The sequence below is a fragment of the Oncorhynchus mykiss genome, chromosome 28, assembly GCF_057628025.1.
Source record: "Oncorhynchus mykiss isolate SJ-2025 chromosome 28, ASM5762802v1, whole genome shotgun sequence".
NCBI lineage: Eukaryota > Metazoa > Chordata > Actinopteri > Salmoniformes > Salmonidae > Oncorhynchus > Oncorhynchus mykiss.
The window spans coordinates 30146600-30165868 of record NC_143049.1 but is presented as its reverse complement, the minus strand read 5'-3'; the positions used below and the strand labels follow the sequence as shown (position 1 = coordinate 30165868).

The 19269-nt window shown below is 44.3% G+C and overlaps 1 protein-coding gene across 2 annotated transcripts; it reads left to right on the top strand.

Annotated features, from left to right (window-relative positions):
* The first annotated feature begins 1668 nt into the window (after positions 1-1668).
* LOC110508883 (segment polarity protein dishevelled homolog DVL-3) lies at positions 1669-16581 on the top strand. Of its 2 annotated transcripts, none has more exons than XM_021589767.3 (15): positions 1669-2305; positions 5152-5221; positions 7260-7381; positions 9553-9665; positions 9958-10090; positions 10209-10299; positions 10392-10461; positions 10649-10788; positions 11008-11084; positions 13406-13473; positions 13616-13765; positions 14050-14181; positions 14375-14542; positions 14647-14868; positions 15382-16581. In XM_021589767.3, the coding sequence occupies exons 1-15, from the start codon at positions 2145-2147 to the stop codon at positions 15750-15752; spliced, it is 2088 nt and encodes a 695-aa protein (XP_021445442.3). In that variant the 5' UTR covers positions 1669-2144; the 3' UTR covers positions 15753-16581. The 2 variants fall into 2 exon arrangements, with proteins under 2 accessions (XP_021445442.3, XP_036822872.2); XM_036966977.2 differs by having other exon boundaries at positions 1712-2305; positions 7260-7390.
* The last annotated feature ends 2688 nt before the right edge of the window (positions 16582-19269 follow it).

Below are 19269 nucleotides of genomic sequence, written 5' to 3'. Positions count from 1 at the left end.
AGAGACAACACTACATAAAGAAGAGACCTAAGACAACAACATAGCATGGTAGCAGCACAAAACATGGTACAAACATTATTGGGCACAGACAACAGCGCAAAGGGCAAGAAGGTAGAGACAACAATACATCACGCAAATCAGCCACAACTGTCAGTAAGAGCGTCCATGATTGAGTCTTTGAATGAAGAGATTGAGATAAAACTGTACAGTTTGAGTGTTTGCAGCTCGTTCCAGTCGCTAGCTGCAGCGAACTAAAAAGAGGAGCGACCCAGGGATGTGTGTGCTTTGGGGACCTTTAACAGAATGTGACTGGCAGAACGGGTGTTGTATGTGGATGATGAGGGCTGCAGTAGATATCTCAGATAGGAGGGAGTGAGGCCTAAGAGGGTTTAATAAATAAGCATCAACCAGCATCGTCCGGGTTAGGGGAGGGTTTGGCCAGCAGGGATGTCCTTGTCCCATCGTGCACTAGCGACTCCTGTGGCGGGCCGGGTGCAGTGCACGCTGACACAGTCGCCAGGTGTACGGTGTTTCCTCCGACACATTGGTGCGTCTGGATTCCGGGTTAAGTGTGCATTGTGTCAAGAAGCGGTGCGGCTTGGTTGGGTTGTGTTTCAGAGGACACACAGCTCTTGATCTTCGCCTCTCCCGAGTCCGTACGGTAGTTTCAGCGATGAGACAATACTGTAACTACCAATTGGATACCAGGACATTGGGGGAAAGGAGTGAAAAAAAGACCCAGATGTTTTTTTGGGGTCAAGTTTCAGGTGCTCTTTTAGCACCTCGGACTCAGTGACTGCCTGCAGGGAGAAACTTTGTAGCGGGGCAGAGGAAAAAGAGGGAGACGCAACGGGGATAGTCACATTAGAAGCGGTGGGAGAGGTAGTCCCATAGAGCAGGTTAGGGTTTGGCCAGAATAGGCTGTCATTGTCAGCAGGGTAGCCTAGTGGTTAGAGTGTTGGACTAGTAACTGAAAGGTTGCAAGTTCAAATCCCCGAGCTGACAAGGTACAAATCTGTCGTTCTGCCCTTGAACAGGCAATTAACCCACTGTTCCTAGGCTGTCATTGAAAATAAGAGTTTGTTCTTAACTGACCTGCCTAGTAAAATAAAGGTAAAAATTGTAAATAACAATTTGTTCTTAACTGACTTTCCTAGTTAAATAAAAGAGCCAAGCATTCTAGCATAATCTGCGTATTTCCGTTAGGGAACAACTTCTCTATGAAGTGAGTTTGTGGAATACCTAAATTTGCCTTTGCGATTTTATAATTATTTTGCAAAGGGTAAAGTCTACAACACTTAGTCCACTCTGTTCATAACACATTATAGTTTTGGGAACAGAAAGCTGTTTTGAGATCAAATGTTTCCTCAATGATAAAATGTTCAGAATATCGGCCAAAATCCATCTCTTTCCATCTTCTCCCACTGCTGGCCAGTGGGCTTCCTCCAAATTTATGCTACACATTTATACATCCAGTGAAATATCTGTCTCGACATTGTTCTAGCTGTGGTGTAGCTACATACAATTTAGCATTGACTCGTGAAACTACCTCTAATTTGCAGAGACTTAAACATTTATACATTCGTTTATGGACTCTGGGGAAGTAGAAAACGGGTTTCATTGCCAAAATCCCGAAGTAAGGTTATTCCTTGAAAAACCATTGCGATTATTTTTCTTTCCTCCTCTCCGGTAGAGGGAGCACGTTTATTTTAGGGTTGGTGGTTGTTTGTTGTAGACTGCATTCTGAACTCAGGAGGAAGGATTCTTCGTGTTTATTCAACAAAGTAACTGCCAGCTAGCGTGAACAACGACTGCCTAAATTCACATTTAGTCAAGATTGGAATGTAGATACATTTGGTAGGTTGCGCCCTTTCAAATTGGTAACATAATATCCGGGTACATAATAGTCTTCGTCTGGCTGAACCTTTGTGGAGCAAGGTGCTTCTAAATAGCTAGCTAATACTAGCTAACGTTAGGTTGCTACAGTAGCGAGTTAAAAGGATTCAAAATAACAACTGGTAGCCTGCCGGCTGGCCAGAAAGCCGGGGGAATCACCGCAGCACCGCGGGGAGCCGAGGCCCGAAAGGGAGCCTTCCAGGACCGCGGCTTGATGTACCCTGCCTGCCTCGCCCCAGCAGCCCACAATGGGGGAGACCAAAGTCATATATCACCTCGACGACCAGGAAACACCTTACCTGGTCAAATTGGCAGTGCCCGCGGACAGGGTCACACTTGCAGACTTCAAAAATGTTCTGAAGAAACCGAACTACAAGTTCTTCTTCAAATCTATGGATGACGATTTTGGGTGAGCATTATTAGCATCTAAACAGTCTGTTACGGGAACGTTAACTATTCTTTCACAATTAAATTATAATTTGTCAAAACGGGTTGGCTAACGTTAGCTAATCAACGTTTTCATTGTAATCATGGCTTGAGTTTGTTATTTCTTTGTTTAACGTTATTCGTCGCTTTAAAAAAAAATATTATTACACAGTTAACGTTAGTTAGCTAGCTATTGTAACCGTTATATATTTGAGCTAACTAACGTTCAAATTATTTATGAAACTAGACAACATTGTCAATTTTCCTATTGCACAAGATTCAAGTATGGATAATTGAATTGGATAATTGTGCTATCTAGTTACCTATCGGTTGTATAATAGCCAGTAAAGTGAAGTGGCTAACATCAGGGAGAAGGCCAACAGACCAGGTTAATGGTCTCTTCTCTCCTGCTGTTGTTGTCAAAAAAAAGGGACGCAGTAGACTGGTTGGTTGGACATTACGGTCGGTCACTTACTCGGGAATGCGCTGCTGTTGTTCACTAGCAAGTTTACAAGCCAGCCCTTTGCGTGTGAAATGGTAAAGGAAATTATTCCATGTCCCATTAGTCACTGAAAATGGCCTTAAACGTATCAGTAAGGTGATTTGGATAGCTCTTGTGTTCCTTCAGAGCGTTTGGATGTTTCAAAATACAGTGCATGTCAGAAATGGGTAACATCAGTGTTGAATAATTTCGTTGAGTAAAATGTAAAAAAGTGAAACCTCAATGGCCTGTTTTATAGAGAATGGCTTAGGTCTAACTGTCTATCTGGACGGTGGGGAACTCCCAAAGGGCTTTGCCAGATTGAGCTCCTGGTAGAAGTCTTCAGAACTCTTCAGATTGAGGGTCAGGACAGGTTATGTATTTGATCTCAAACCGGTCTGCAATGGGACTGAATGCACCACTGAGATGCAGTGCATTGGGAAAGTATTCAGACCCCTTCACCTTTTCCACATTTTGTTACACTACAGCCTTATTGTAAAAAATGTCCTCATCAATCTACACACAATACCGTGCTTCTACACCTGCATTGCTTGCTGTTTGGGGTTTTAGGCTGGGTTTCTGTACAGCACTTTGAGATATCAGCTGATGTACGAAGGGCTATATAAATAAATTTGATTTGATTTGAATATCCCATAATGACAAATCCAAAACAGGTTTTTAGACATGTTTGCCAAAAAATAAAAATGATATAAACATAAATACCTTATTTACATAAGTATTCAGACCCTTTGCTATAAGACTTGAAATTGAGCTCAGGTGCATCCTGTTTCTATTGATCATCCTTGAGATGTTTCTACAACTTGATTGGAGTCCACCTGTGGTAATTTAAAATGATTGAATATGATTTGGAAAAGCACACACCTGTCTATATAAGGTCCCACAGTTGACAGTGCATGTCAGAGCAAAAACCAAGCCATGAGGTCAAAGGAATTGTCCACGGAGCCCCAAGATAGGATTGTGTTGGTGCACAGATATGGGGAAGGTTACCAAAACATTTCTGAAGTGTTGAAGGACCCCAATGGTCACTCTGATAGAGTTCCAGGGTTCCTCTGTGGAGATGGGAGAGTCTTCCAGAAGGACAACCATCTCTGCAGCACTCCACCAATCAGGCCTTAATGGTAGAGTGGCCAGACGGAAGTCACTCCTCAGTAGAATGCACATGACAGCCCGCTTGGAATTTGCCTAAAAGCACCTAAAGGACTCTGACCATGATAAACACGATTTTCTGGTCTGATGAAACCAAGATTGAACTCTTTGGCCTAAATGCCAAGCACCTCTCATCACCTGGCCAATACCATCCCTACTGTGAAGCATGCTGTGGGGTTGTTTTTCAGTGGCACGAAATGGGAGACCGGGTCGAGGGAAAGATCAATGGAGCAAAGTACATAGAGATCCTTGATGAAATCCTGCTCCACTCACGACCTCAGACTGGGGTAAAGGTTCCCCTTCCAACAGGACAACGACCTGTTGTCTCTACCCTAAGCACACAGCCAAGAGAAAGCAGGAGTGGCTTGGGGTCAAGTCTCTGAAAGTCATTGAGTGGACCAGCCAGAGCCCGGACTTGAACCCGATCGAACATCTCTGGAGAGACCTGAAAATAGCTGTGCAGCGACGCTCCCCATCTAACCTGACAGAGCTTGAGAGGATCTGCAGAGAAGAATGGGAGAAACTCCCCAAATACAGGTGTGCCAAGCTTGTAGTGTCATACCCAAGAAGCCTCGAGGCTGCCAAAGGTGCTTCAACAAAGTACTAAATAAAGGGTCTGAATACTTATGTAAATGTAATATTTGTTTATTTTTATAAATGTCTAACAGTTTTTCTTTTGTCATTTATGAGGTATTGTGTTTGTGTAGATTTATGAGATGTTTATTTTTTGGATCCATTTTAGAATATTGCTGTAACGTAACAAAAAGTTAAGGGGTCTGAATAGTTTCCAAATGCACTGTGTATATGTATGTATGTTCAGCCTGCTAAATAATGTGCTCTATTGACACCAGGCTAAATTGGAATTTGGCACTGCAGGTTTGTTTCGCACACGACGCACACATTGTTGAAAATCAAAGCTTAGTAATTGAACTAGCTAGCGCAGTAATTTAACACAATTGAGACTTAGATCTTGGCACATATGTTTCTACCATGGGGTGAATTATTAGAATGTCTTTTGTGGGTTTGGCCTAAAGCAGCAAATTATTATTATTAAAATAAATGTTTTAGACTGTTGGTTTTCCTGTTGTTGGCTGGGAGTGTTTCACCCTAGTGTCAGTGCATTCTTTACCAGCATTTGTGTACACATGTTGAGTAAATGTTGTTCTCTCTTTTCCTCGCAGGGTGGTGAAAGAAGAGATATCTGATGACAATGCCAAACTCCCTTGTTTTAATGGTCGTGTGGTATCTTGGGTAAGCACACACACATCACCTTTGTCTTAAGTGTTTGTCAATGACACCCATCTGTTGTGGCTGCTATTGACTCCGAACATCACTCTGTCTCTGGGGAGGAGCCTCACTCATTTGTTTGATAATATCATTATTACTAGGGCCGGGACGATACCATTATTGCGATACTCATTAGTATTGTGGCAAGGAAACAACACAAAGCATAATTAACTTAAGAAAACAGCCCTAATGTTGGAAACAAACAACATTATGTTGTCCTCCAGGGTCATATCTATTTATTTTTTCTAGCTATCGCATACAATATTATATACTGAACAAAAATAGAAACTCAACTTGTAAAGTGTTGGTTTCATGAGCTGAAATAAAAGATCCCAGAAATTTTCCATACACACAGGAAGCTTATTTCTCTCAAATTTTGTTCACACATTTGTATACATCCCTATTAGTGAGCATTTCTCCTTTGCCAAGATAATCCATGCACCTGACGGGTATGGCATATCAAGAAGCTGATTAAACAGCATGATCATTACACAGGTGCACCTTATGCTGGGGACAGTAAAAGGCCATTCTAAAATTGCAGTTTTGTCACAAAACACAATGCCGCAATGTCTCAATTTTGAACGAGCGTGCAATGGGCATGCTGACTGCAGGAATGTCCACCATAGCTGTTGCCAGAAAATTGAATGTTTATTTCTCTACCATAAGCTGCCTCCAACATTCCTTTAGAGAATTTGTCACAATGCCCAATTGGCCTCGCAACCGCAGCCCACATGTAACCACGCCAACCCAGGATCTTCACACCAGGCTTCTTAAAAATAAAAATACTTTTTAAAAATTATATTTTATTAAGACATGCAGTCTACTTGCAGTGAAGATGCTCAACATTTTCACCTGTGGGATATTCTGAGACCAGCCACTCGTACAGCTGATGAAACTGAGGAAACTCGTTCTAATTGGCTGGGCCTGGCTCTCCAGTGTGTATTCCTGGTTCCCAAATGGATGGACCTATGTCTGCCCAGTCATGTAAATTCCATAGATTAGGGCCTAAAATGTGTATTTAAATTGACTGATTTTCTTATGAGCTGTAACTAAAATCGTTGAAATTGTTCAATGTTGCGTTTTTAGATTTTTGTTAAGTATACATAGAGCAGGGGATTTAAAAGACCAAAGAGTTTAATCTGATTCGTGTTTTCATTTTTGCCATTGAAAAAAATATCGCAATACTGGTATCGTCCCGGCCCTAATTACACACACACGCTCTGTTTCTCATTATCTTTACTTCTCGTCAATCTTTTTAGCTGTCTTCCAAATACACACTTGTTGTTTGTCTCCAACTCATACATTCTCAGTACACACAGACCAGTGTGTGTCTTCATGACTGAGATGTTTTTCTGCACCTCCTTGCTTGTCCTCTTTTTCTCAATTGAGTTCTGATTAAGACAAACTGAAATCACAGGATCATAGACATCACTCTCAAATAAAGAACTTCACTGCACCTAATGAGAAGATTAAATCACAGAGAGTGGCAAAAGAAAGTGAGGAGTGAAAGGGTGGTTTGTTTAAGAAGGAAATGGTGTGTGTACTGAGAAATTAGTTTTGGAGACATTAACAACTAGTGTAGGGTTCCCCAACTGACACCCCCGGGTGGTTTAAATTGCCCCCCCCCCCCCCCCCCCCCAGTTTTCTGACCCCCTTGTTGGACATAAGACTGTACAAACACCAGGAAATCAGCTCCAAATGATTTTAATTTAAGAAATCTGTTCCCAAGTATTCCCACGTGATTGTATACAAATGTAAGCAAGGTTTGAAATGATTGTTTTAGTCAAACACATGTTTGGGCTTTTTGCAGTCAATTTTCAGTCTACAAATTATTAGTAATTATTTTCCAGTGTATGTCTGTTTGTTGCCTCTCTGCTTGCTCTTTGGGGCTACAGGCCTGGTTTGCTGTAAAATGCATTTCTAAAAATAGCTGTATAGTGAATGCAAATAATTTGAGGGTGCATGATTGTTGGGGTCTCATCATTGGTCTCTCTGTCCTCAGCTGGTGTCAGGGGACGGTGCTCACTCAGACGGGGGCTCGGTGGTTGAGAGTTTGTTGGAGCTGCCGCCACCCCCCCTGGAGAGGACAGGGGGCATCGGGGACTCCAGACCACCATCCTACCAGTTAGTTGTGTGTGTGTGCCTGTTCAGATGCGTGCGCAATGTACTGTTGTGACTTTACTTTCATTAATCTGATGACTGTTATTTATCTAATCAACTATGTTTATTTGTTACCCAATTTTTAAAGTAATCATGTAACAATTAACTCATTAGGAATTTGGGCACCACGAAAGTTACCATGTCCCAAATTATACTCTAAAGGTCTTTAGCTATCACCTCCATAAACAGTCAACGGATGAATCATAACCTCGTATCATATCATCATTCTGAACAGTCGTACCCTCCTGCATCTGCAAAAAACCCAGCCTTATGATTCAGTACTACACAAGTTAGTTGAATTATTTATTTACTGGCAAACTACAGGATAAACCAACCATTCATAAACCACTCCTCTTAATACATTAGAAACGGGTCCCTAGTGGACTGACTCAATATGGCGACTTGTTACGAAGGAGAAGGAGACCGATAGGCTAGCCAGCCGTGTTGATGGTTCCCATTGGTGATGAGAGTTCTGGAATACGGTGATTTGAGAAGAGTAGTAGAATGCTCCCACATAAGTTCACTTTTCTAGATACTTAGGATGGCTAATCAGCCATACCAGTGATTGTCCGGGAGGTGACTACCTTGTTGAGATTTCAGAGTTCGAACTACTTTGGAAGGTGTGCTGCAGCTCAACGCCTCTCTGGTCTCATGTTAATTCTCACTCAAGGGGGTGGTGACTACTCACTTGTACAAAGTTATAGAAATAATTTCCTCTTATAGTTTCTAAGATCACATCCCGCTCTTAACAAAAACACTCTGTTTGTCCTATTTCAGACACAATGTAGAGGATGGACACTTTGTACATGTAGTATGTAGACTTTCCAAGTTACAGTATTTCCTTTATAACAATATTTAATGACGTCACTAAATGACAACCAAAATGACATTATTATTATTCTTAAGATCGCCTCTGACCATCCCCCACGTTCTATGTTAGAGATGTTGTTCCAGTATTTGCTCTAGGATGTTTTAGAGTTTCGTCGAGACAACCTCTGTGAAACAAAGGTACACTCCTGTGTGAATTTGGAGAGGGAGACAGCTGAAAGTTCTAATCCTTGATTTACAGCAAGGTATGAGCTTTCAACCCCCCCCAGTATGTGTGCTTGTGAATAAGTGTGTTTTTGTCTCTCTCCAAGACTCTGTATATGTCTTAGGGTGTGTTTGTAAAATCACCCTAAAGTGTCAGAGTGCACTCTGGGCCCATTCATAAATTCACAGCGTTTTGTTCTTGGTGCGGTCAGAGTGACCGAGGTGGACATTGTGAGGTTTAGAACACTTGGAACAACGGCAGTCAAGCACCCAAGCTAACTGGCTAAAGGTGGCAATTTAAAAAAATATATATATTATTGTTGAACCTTTTATTTAACAGTTGAGAACAAATTCTTATTTACAATGACGGCCTACCGGGGAACAGTGGGTTAACTGCCTTGTTCAGGGGCAGAACGGTAGATTTTTACCTTGTCAGCTCGGGATTTGATCCAGCAACCTTTCGGTTACTGGCTCAACACTAACTGCAAAACCTACTAGCTTCCAGACACGATGAAAGAACACCATATAATCGCTTGACTCCCAAGTCTACTTTGATATGATGGTAGCAATATTTGTGCATAAAGGTGTTTCCACCTACATTTCTCGCATAATTATTTTACAGACACAAAAAGACCCCACCATGTCAAACGAACAAATTACCTGATGGCATGTACAATTTTTACCGGAACTTCCTGTTTACATCATAGCTGTTGTGATTTTTCTTTAAAATACGGTATGACTTTACTCACAAACTGTGGATAGTAACGTGCTTACTGGCCACAAATATATTTTTTGCCAATGTTTACTTAAGCCTGCCATAACAACCAAGTTTATGGTGTTTGTCATTTCCTAAATTATTCTGTGCTCTATCAAACCAGCTCTGAAGTTGGTGTAGATTGACAGGGTGAATTTACAAATAATGTTTTTGTGCTTCTAACATCTGCCTAAAAACCATGACAACCGTGAGCACAACTTTTTGCTCAATGGAATAATTATTACTTTTGTGACATGCCACTCTTTTCTCTCTCCCCCTCTGACCCGCTCTCAATTTCTCTCCCCTTCCTCATCCCTTTCTCCATCCGTTTTGCCATGTCGCACTGCAGTGGGAAGGCCACAGGTGGACGAGACTCGTTGGACAACGAGACTGAGACGGGCTCAATGGTGTCCCAGAGGAGAGAGCGGGAGCGACCGCGCCGGAAACCCACTCACCAGCCTGGTCTGAGAGCAGTCTGTCCCCTCCACTCCTCTCTTTAGTCACTCACTCAGCATCTCTCTTCCACTCCTCTTTGACATACTCTCTTAACTCTACTGTCCACTTCCTAGTGGAATGTGACAAATGACAGTTTTTGGATAAGCTTGGTGGATTATGCACCTATCAAGGGGCAGTAGGAAGCTATTACCACCATTTTAACCGATCCAGCTTTATAGTTATCCAAACTACATGACGTTCCTAGGGCCTGGGCCTATAGCGTGAGGCCTTTCGCTGAGTGCCGTGTCGCCCCCTGCAGGTGGGAGGAACGGTTACTCGCGAGTGGGCCGAGGGGCTGAGCTGAGCCAATATGACAGCTGCTCGTCCTTCATGAGCAGTGAGCTGGAGTCCACCAGCTGCTTCGACTCTGAGGATGACGACGCCACCAGCCGGTGAGGCCCTCCACCTAACCGTCATGCAACGTTTGTCTAACCTCCACTTTCTTGCCTCCTTCCAGTGGGAACCTTTGCCTTATGTATACTGTGACCCTTTTGGGCTTTCTCCTCCCAGCTTCAGCAGTTCCACAGAGCAGAGCTCCTCTCGCCTGATGAGGCGACACCGCCGGCGCCGGCGGAAACCCAAAACGTCCAACATGGAAAGGGTGAGATGGGCGGACACGCACACAGTATTTTGATATGTAAATTACCTTTCGTCTTTCGTCACGCTTCTTTGTCTCCCGCTCCTTCTTTGTAGTCTTCATCCTTCAGCAGCATCACAGACTCCACCATGTCTCTGAACATCATCACTGTCACACTGAACATGGGTAAGTATTTATGTTGCTGTATTTCTCACTTTTCCTGATAAATTGTAATAAAACTTTGGATAGTCCTCTCTGTTCGTAGTTCTCAAAGTGTTTTTTGACAAACTGGATTATTAACTAATTAACTACAAATATGAAGTAGAAATCCTACACTGTCTCAATGTGCCTCCTCTATCTTTCTATCTTGTAGAGAAGTATAACTTCCTGGGCATCAGCATAGTGGGGCAAAGCAATGAGAGGGGAGACGGAGGCATCTACATCGGCTCCATCATGAAAGGAGGGGCTGTGGCTGCAGACGGACGCATTGAGCCCGGAGACATGCTGCTGCAGGTGTGTCTGACTCCAGAAATGTGTGGCCCCCATTCAACATTGGCGCAGGGTGATCAAGTAGTTGTATTCAGGGTTGAGTTCATGATGTAGTAAATGGACTGAAACAGGGTGGAACTACCTGAATATGTCCAATAAGAAATGTTTGTTTTGCTACAATTTCCTACGGTGAAACCTAATGCGTACCAACCAGATCAGACATTGTCTCCTCACTCCTAACAGGTGAACGACATCAACTTTGAGAATATGAACAACGACGATGCGGTTCGAGTGCTGAGGGACATCGTACACAAGCCAGGGTGATTCTCTCACACACACACACACACACCTGTGTTCTTTCACAAGCACATTTACAAACACACACAAGTTGCAACCAGTCTTAGGACATAGAAAGAATGTTGTATTTTATACTTTCACTTTCTTTGGTATTGTATTCGGTCTGTAAAAAGACAGGTGTAAGTTTAGCAGCTTTGCCTTATACAGTGGGGCAAAAAAAATATTTAATCAGCCACCAATTGTGCAAGTTCTCCCACTTAAAAAGATGAGAGGCCTGTAATTTTCATCATAGGTACACTTCAACTATAACAGACAAAATGAGAAGAAAAATCCAGAAAATCACATTGTAGGATTTTTAATGAATTTATTTACAAATTATGGTGGAAAATAAGTATTTGGTCACCTACAAACAAGCAAGATGTCTGGTTCTCACAGACCTGTAACTTCTTCTTTAAGAGGCTCCTCTGTCCTCCACCTGTTACCTGTATTAATGGCACCTGTTTGAACTTGTTATCAGTATAAAAGACACCTGTCCACAACCTCAAACAGTCACACTACAAACTCCACTATGACCAAGACCAAAGAGCTGTCAAAGGACACCAGAAACAAAATTGTAGACCTGCACCAGGCTGGGAAGACTGAATCTGCAATAGGTAAGCAGCTTGGTTTGAAGAAATCAACTGTGGGAGCAATTATTAGGAAATGGAAGACATACAAGACCACTGATAATCTCCCTCGATCTGGGGCTCCACGCAAGATCTCACCCCGTGGGGTCAAAATGATCACAAGAACGGTGAGCAAAAATCCCAGAACCACACGGGGGGACCTAGTGATTGATCTGCAGAGAGCTGGGACCAAAGTAACAAAGCCTACCATCAGTAACACACTATGCCGCCAGGGACTCAAATCCTGCAGTGCCAGACGTGTCCCCCTGCTTAAGCCAGTACATGTCCAGGCCCGTCTGAAGTTTGCTAGAGAGCATTTGGATGATCCAGAAGAAGATTGGGAGAATGTCATATGGTCAGATGAAACCAAAATATAACTTTTTGGTAAAAACTCAACTCGTTGTGTTTGGAGGACAAAGAATGCTGAGTTGCATCCAAAGAACACCATACCTACTGTGAAGCATGGGGGTGGAAACATCATGCTTTTGGGCTGTTTTTCTGCAAAGGGACCAGGACAACTGATTCGTGTAAAGGAAAGAATGAATGGGGCCATGTATCGTGAGATTTTGAGTGAAAACCTCCTTCTATCAGCAAGAGCATTGAAGATGAAACGTGGCTGGGTCTTTCAGCATGACAATGATCCCAAACACACCGCCCGGGCAACGAAGGAGTGGCTGCGTAAGAAGCATTTCAAGGTCCTGGAGTTGCCTGGCCAGTCTCCAGATCTCAACCCCATAGAAAATCTTTGGACGGAATTGAAAGTCCGTGTTGCCCAGCAACAGCCCCAAAACATCACTGCTCTAGAGGAGATCTGCATGGAGGAATGGGCCAAAATACCAGCAACAGTGTGTGTGAAAGCCTTGTGAAGACTTACAGAAAACGTTTGATCTCTCCCGGGTGGCGCAGTGGTTAAGGGCGCTGTACTGCAGCGCCAGCTGTGCCATCAGAGTTCCTGGGTTCGCGCCCAGGCTCTGTCGTAACCGGCCGCGACCGGAAGGTCCGTGGGGCGACGCACAATTGGCTTAGCGTCGCCCGGGTTAGGGAGGGCTTGGTCGGTAGGGGTGTCCTTGTCTCATCGCGCACCAGCGACTCCTGTGGCGGGCTGGGCGCAGTGTGCGTTAACCAAGGTGGTTAACCAGGTGCACGGTGTTTCCTCCGGCGCATTGGTGCGGCTGGCTTCCGGGTTGGATGTGCGCTGTGTTAAGAAGCAGTGCGGCTTGGTTGGGTTGTGTATCGGAGGACGCATGACTTTCAACCTTCGTCTCTCCCGGGCCCGTACGGGAGTTGTAGCGATGAGACAAGATAGTAGCTACTACAACAATTGGATACCACGAAAAAGGGGTAAAATTCAAAAAAAAAGAAACCGTTTGACCTCTGTCATTGCCAACAAAGGGTATATAACAAAGTATTGAGAAACTTTTGTTGAGAAACTTATTTTCCACCATAATTTGCTAATAAATTCATAAAAAATCCTGCAATGTGATTTTCTGGATTTTTTTTTTCTCATTTTGTCTGTCATGGTTGAAGTGTACCTATGATGACAATTACAGGTCTCATATTTTTAAGTGGGAGAACTTGCACAATTGGTGGCTGACTAAATATTTTTTTGCCCCACTCTATATGTGTGTTGTGTGCATAGCCAGCTCTGTGTTAAGTGTGTGTGTGAACTCTGTTTACAGTCCCATCACTCTGACTGTGGCTAAGTGCTGGGACCCCAACCCCCGGAGCTGCTTTGCTCTGCCTAGAAGTGAGTATTCTCCTGCTGTGTCTTCCTCATGCAACACACAGCTCAAAATATGTTTATGTTTGTGAATATTTGTGGTGGTTTTATGAATGGTTTTGTGATATCTGTGTACTATATCCCTCTAACCCTCTTTTTCTCCCACCAGGTGAGCCGATCCGGCCCATTGACCCTGCTGCGTGGGTGTCCCACACTGCAGCGATGACGGGGGTGTACCCTGCCTATGGCATGAGCCCCTCGATGACCACGGTCACCTCCACCAGCTCCTCCATCAGCAGCTCCATCCCTGAGACTGAGCGTGAGTCACACATACACCTGGGTTCCATCAAAACTCATGGAAACACTCTAAAATACCTCTTGTTTTTATTGCGTCATGAAGCAATCAACAGTCTAGTATGTGAACGAGATCCTAATGTGATGCCTTTTAAGTTCTACTAATCTTTGAAAGGAACCCACAACTGTCATACTGGGGAAAACCTGCATCCTAACTAAAGAGTCCCACTGTCCCATTCTAAACCTATAAGCCATGGTAACTACCCTGGCTAAACCCAGTAACCCACACCTCCCATTTGCTCCTCACAGGCTTCGACGATTTCCACTTGTCCATCCACAGCGACATGGCAACCGTTGCCAAGGCCATGGCTTCCCCGGAGTCGGGCCTGGAGGTGCGAGACAGGATGTGGCTAAAGATCACCATCGCCAATGCCTTCATTGGTACGCTCACTCTTTTCCTCTACCTCTCTCTCTATCTACCCCTCTGTCTGTCTTCCTGTTCTCCGTTTTTTTCACTATCTCATTTAGTCTAGATGTCTTAATAAATTCCCTGTGTTCTTACTTTCATTTTTGCAGGTTAATTGCCATTGAATGTGTATGTTTGTGTCGAGACTCATTGTGTGTGTCTTCCCAGGCTCAGATGTCGTGGACTGGCTCTTCCATCACGTGGAGGGCTTCTCGGACCGCAGGGAAGCCAGGAAGTACGCCAGTAACCTGCTCAAGGCCGGCTACATCCGCCACACCGTCAACAAGATCACCTTCTCCGAGCAGTGTTACTACATCTTCGGAGACCTTTGTGGCAGTGAGTGTTTTCAGTAGATCCTCATATTTCCTAGTTTGAAAACAACCCCTAGTCCGAAACTACAACATTTATGTTCTTGACCTCTCTCTGTGTCTCTCTCTCAGACATGGCCCACTTGTCTCTGCAAGACCACGACGGCTCCAGTGGAGGGGCGTCGGACCAGGACACCCTGCCCCCTCTGCCCCACCCTGGGGCGGCCCCCTGGCCCATGGCCCTGCCCTACCAGTTCCCCATCGCCCACCCCTACAACCCCCAGCCCCAACCCGACCTGCCCCAGGGCTTCCCGGGAGTAGGGGCGGGCAGCGCTGGCAGCCAGCACAGCGACGGTGAGGAAAGCTGTGACTCACCAGCAGAATTCAGTCAAACCCAGACACAGAGAGATGGGGAACTAGTTTCAGTTAACCAACACTACAGCCTAAGACAATGCAACACTTTGAGTTAACACACATTGTAAAAAATAATTAAACTGCATCATAATACAATCGTAACAATATTTCCTGTTGATTTAAAAGCTATTGAGCTATTTATCTGGCGCATTTGAACTTATTGGCCAGTCAATATCAATGATATGTGTTGGCCCCGGCATGAATCAGCACTACCATGCCTGACTTGTGTTCACAGCGTAAATAAATTATATAGAAAAACCTCAAAAGGAGATTTTAAGATGATACAGGAGTGTTGCTCTAATAGATATATTCAAATTAATTTATCTACAAGTCATGCACGCAGCAAAGCCAGAACGTACACACGGTCAATCATATAAAACATTTGCAGTCATGTATGAAGGACAAATAGTTGGATGTTCACACACTTTGTTTGTTTTCCTCCCCTGACTCCAGGCAGCAGCGGCTCCAACTGCAGTAAGACCGAGGGCAGAGGTGGCGCCGGGGGCTCCAACAAGTCGGGTGGTAGTGGCAGCGAGTCAGAGATCAGGAGCCATCGGGCCCCCAGTGAGCGCTCTGTGGCCCCTAGCGAGCGCAGCACCCGCAGTTCCTACAGCCATCGAAGCGCCCAATCACTGTCCTACGGCCCCGGCTTGGTCTATGCCCCCCCAGGCCTGCCCCCTCAGCCCCTCCACCTGGCCACAGCTGCCCCTGGAGCACCCCCAGGCCGAGAGCTGGCCAACGCTACCCCAGAGCTCACCGGCTCCCGCCAGTCCCTGCGCATAGCCGTCGGCAACTCTGGCGAGTTCTTTGTTGATGTCATGTGACGCAGGTCATGTCATAGGCACACCACAAAATGGTGGATAGGAATTGTTTTGTTTAGTGCTGAGAGGGACAGACAGAGGGACAGACAGGAGGAGGAGGTCTCTAGGAAATCGTTGTTGGGGTCAATTCCATTTCCTTTTTGAATTGGCGGAATTAAAATGTAATTGAGCCCAACCCTGCTGGAAATGTCCTCTTGCTCTTCTGCTCTACTTTCTTCAGTGAAGAAACCCCCGTCAGTTTCCTCCCTGTGAGGCGAGTTGTGTTTGGGTCGTGACCGGGAGGGAGGCCGGGGAAACAGCTGAGGATGACTCGGCGCTTTTCTACATGGATGTTTTTAATTTGTTGTTTTCTGTCTTTCCTCTCCTTATCTGCATGTCCTCTGTCCTCCCCCAACCCCAGTCCATCAGAGACAAAGGTTAAAAAAAGCTTCCTCCCTCCCTACATACTTTCTTTCACCTAAAATGGTCCCTTAACAACCGATTTATGTTTGCAAAGTGAAAGAAATAGAAAATTAACACTAATCTTAAATTGACTTTTATTTGTGTGACTTTGTTTGACTATGAAAATGTAGTGCAAGAGACTTGATGCCCTTTCTGTTCTCTTGTGTTTATCATAGCTGGTTGCAGATACATGTAGTTTCTTTTTCAACGCTTAACATGAGCTTCCAGTTTAGACTCATTGTTAAAGTACATTTGTCTGTTAACCAGAGGTATATTTGTGTCTCTGTCTTGCGATAATGTACAGTGGAGAGAAAAAAGGTTTTCTTACCAACTCACTACTCTTTTATTGAGAAATGTGTTTTTATTTATAAATATAGTTTTATGACTTTAATGTGTTGTTTTGTGTGTGTGTGTGTGTCAAGAAACCTGGGGAAGGACATTATTTGTGTGTGTATATTTAAGCTTCTTTTTAACTGGTTGATCCACTGCATCAAAAATTTTCCAAATGTGAAGGTCTGGATAGGACACTTTATGAAGGGAAAATGCTAAGGGAGCAATGAAATGCCAAACCAACAATGCAGTTTGCAAAAAAATAAAATAAAAATAAGGTTAAGAATAAAAGTAACAAGTGATTAAAGAGCAGCAGTAAAATAACAATTGCGAGACTATACAGGGGGGTACTGATACAGAGTCCATGTGTGGGGGCACTGGTTAGTTGAGGTAATATGTACATGTAGGTAGTGTTATTAAAGTGACTATGCGTAGATGACAACAGAGAGAAGCAGTGGTGTAAAGAGGGGGTGAGGGTGGGCACTGCAAATAGTCTGAGGAGCCATTTGCCTAGATCTTCAGGAGTCTTATGGCTTGGGGTAGAAGTTGTTTAGAAGCCTCTTGGACCTAGACTTGGTGCTCCGGTACCGCTTGCCATGCGGTATCAGAGAGAACTGTCTGGGTCTTTGACAATTTTTAGGGCCTCCTCTGACACCGCCTGGTATAGAGGTCCTGGATGGAAGGAAGCTTAGCCCCAGTAATGTACTGGGCCGTTCGCACTACCTCTGTAGTGCCTTGCGGTCGGAGGCCGAGCAGTTGCCTTACCAGGCAGTGATGCAACCAGTCAGGATGCTCTCGAAGGTACAGCTGTAGAACCTTTTGAGGATCTGAGGACCCATACCAAATATGTTCAGTCTCCTGAGGGGGAATAGGTTTTGTCGTGTCCTCTTCACGACTGGATTAGTTTGTTTGGACTATGGTAGTTTGTTGGTGATGTGGACACCAAGGAACTTGAAGCTCTCAACCTGCTCCACTGCAGCCCCGTAGATGAGAATGGGGGTGTGCTTGGTCCTCTCTTCCCTGTAGTCCACAATCATCTCCTTTTGTCTTGATCACATTGAGAGCGAGAGAGGTTGTTGTCCTGGCACCACACGGCCAGGTCTTTGACCACCTCCCTATAGGCTGTCTCGTTGTCGGTGGTCAGGCCTACCACTGTTGTGCCATCGGCAAACTTAATGATGCTGTTGTAGTCATGCCTGGCCGTGCAGTCATGAGTGAACAGGGAGTACAGGAGGGAACTGAGCACGCACCCCTGAGGGGCCCCTGTGTTGAGGATCAGCGTGGCAGATATGTTACCTACACTTACCAGCTGGGGGCAGCCGGTCAGGAAGTTCAGGATCCAGTTGCAGAGGGAGGTGTTTAGTCCCAGGGTCCTTAGCTTATTGATGAGCTTTGAGGGCACTATGGTGTTACACGCTGAGCTGTAGTCAATGAATAACATTCTCACATAGGTGTTCCTTTTGTCCAGGTGGGAAAGGGGAGGGTGAAGTGCAATAAAGATTGCATAAGTTACAAATAAACAAACAAAACACTCGGTTGGGGGCACTATCGGCTGCCTTCTTCTCCGGTGCCATCTTACACATTCATATATGGAACTAATGTGGAATCCTTATATTATGTAGGGATACAATTGAATATCCTGGAAACAATATAGATTTTGCTATCCTTTTCCAGTAGACAGAATAAATGACCAATGTGATTATCTTCAGGGTGCGGTTTGACTGTTCCCAGTTCAGTTCAACCGTGCCTTTTTCCAATGGTATCCAGCTGCAACACTGAAGTAGCTGTGACTAAAACTAGGCTGTGACTAAAACCAATACTAACCCCATCTACTGGCCGTGGTTAATCCCTACCACATTTATTTTAATTTTATTGAACCTTTATTTAACTAGGCAAGTCAGTTAAGAACTAATTCTTATTTACTGGCAAAAGGCCTTCTGCTGGGATTAAAATAAAAATATAGGACAAAACATCACGACGAGAGACCTAAGACGACAACAGCGTGGCAGCAACACATGACAACACAACATGGTAGCAACACAACAAGGTAGCAGCATAAAACATGGTACAAACATTATTGGGCAAAGACAACAGCACAAAGGACAAGAACATAGAGATAACAATACATCACATAAAGCAGCCACAACTGTCAGTAAGAGTGTCCATGATTGAGTCTTTGAATGAAGAGATTGAGATTAAACTGTCCAGTTTGAGTGTTTGTTGCAGCTCGTTCCAGTCGCTAGCTGCAGCGAACTGAAAAGAGGAATGACCCAGGGATGTGTGCGCTCTGGGGACCTTTAACAGAATGTGACTGGCAGAATGGGTGGAGGGATTGAGGCCTAAAATACATGTACTCATTTTCTTTCCTAGATTGCTTTCCTCCTCTCTTTCCGTTCCTAGCTTCCTCTGCTTAGCTTTTTTTATGGCTATTTTTGCATGAATTCTTACTTTGCTTGCTCATGTTCATGCAATAATTTTCTATGACTGACAAACCTTTCTAGATCATGAATTGGAAGGTTCACACTTATCTCTCAGCCTTCCAGATCAGGAATACTACATTTGTACCTTTGTTCCCCGCACAGCGTGTTTACCTGTTGCTGCTGACCAAGATGACCAATGAAGAGGAATGAAAGGCAGACTCCAAGTTAGGCTGAAAAGACGGCATACACAACCTCTTCCTAGTATCCTGATGGTTAATGTCCAGTTGCTGGAAAATAAACTTTGAACTCAGAGCAAGGCTTCAATCGTG

Bases quoted from the DNA above. Each gene is read 5' to 3' on its own strand.
- LOC110508883 (XM_036966977.2), top strand. From the start codon at position 2,145: ATGGGGGAGACCAAAGTCATATATCACCTCGACGACCAGGAAACACCT. The intron at 10,789-11,007 runs GTGTGTCTGACT...CACTCCTAACAG, and splicing joins CCGGAGACATGCTGCTGCAG to GTGAACGACATCAACTTTGA. The intron at 13,474-13,615 runs GTGAGTATTCTC...TTCTCCCACCAG, and splicing joins CTGCTTTGCTCTGCCTAGAA to GTGAGCCGATCCGGCCCATT.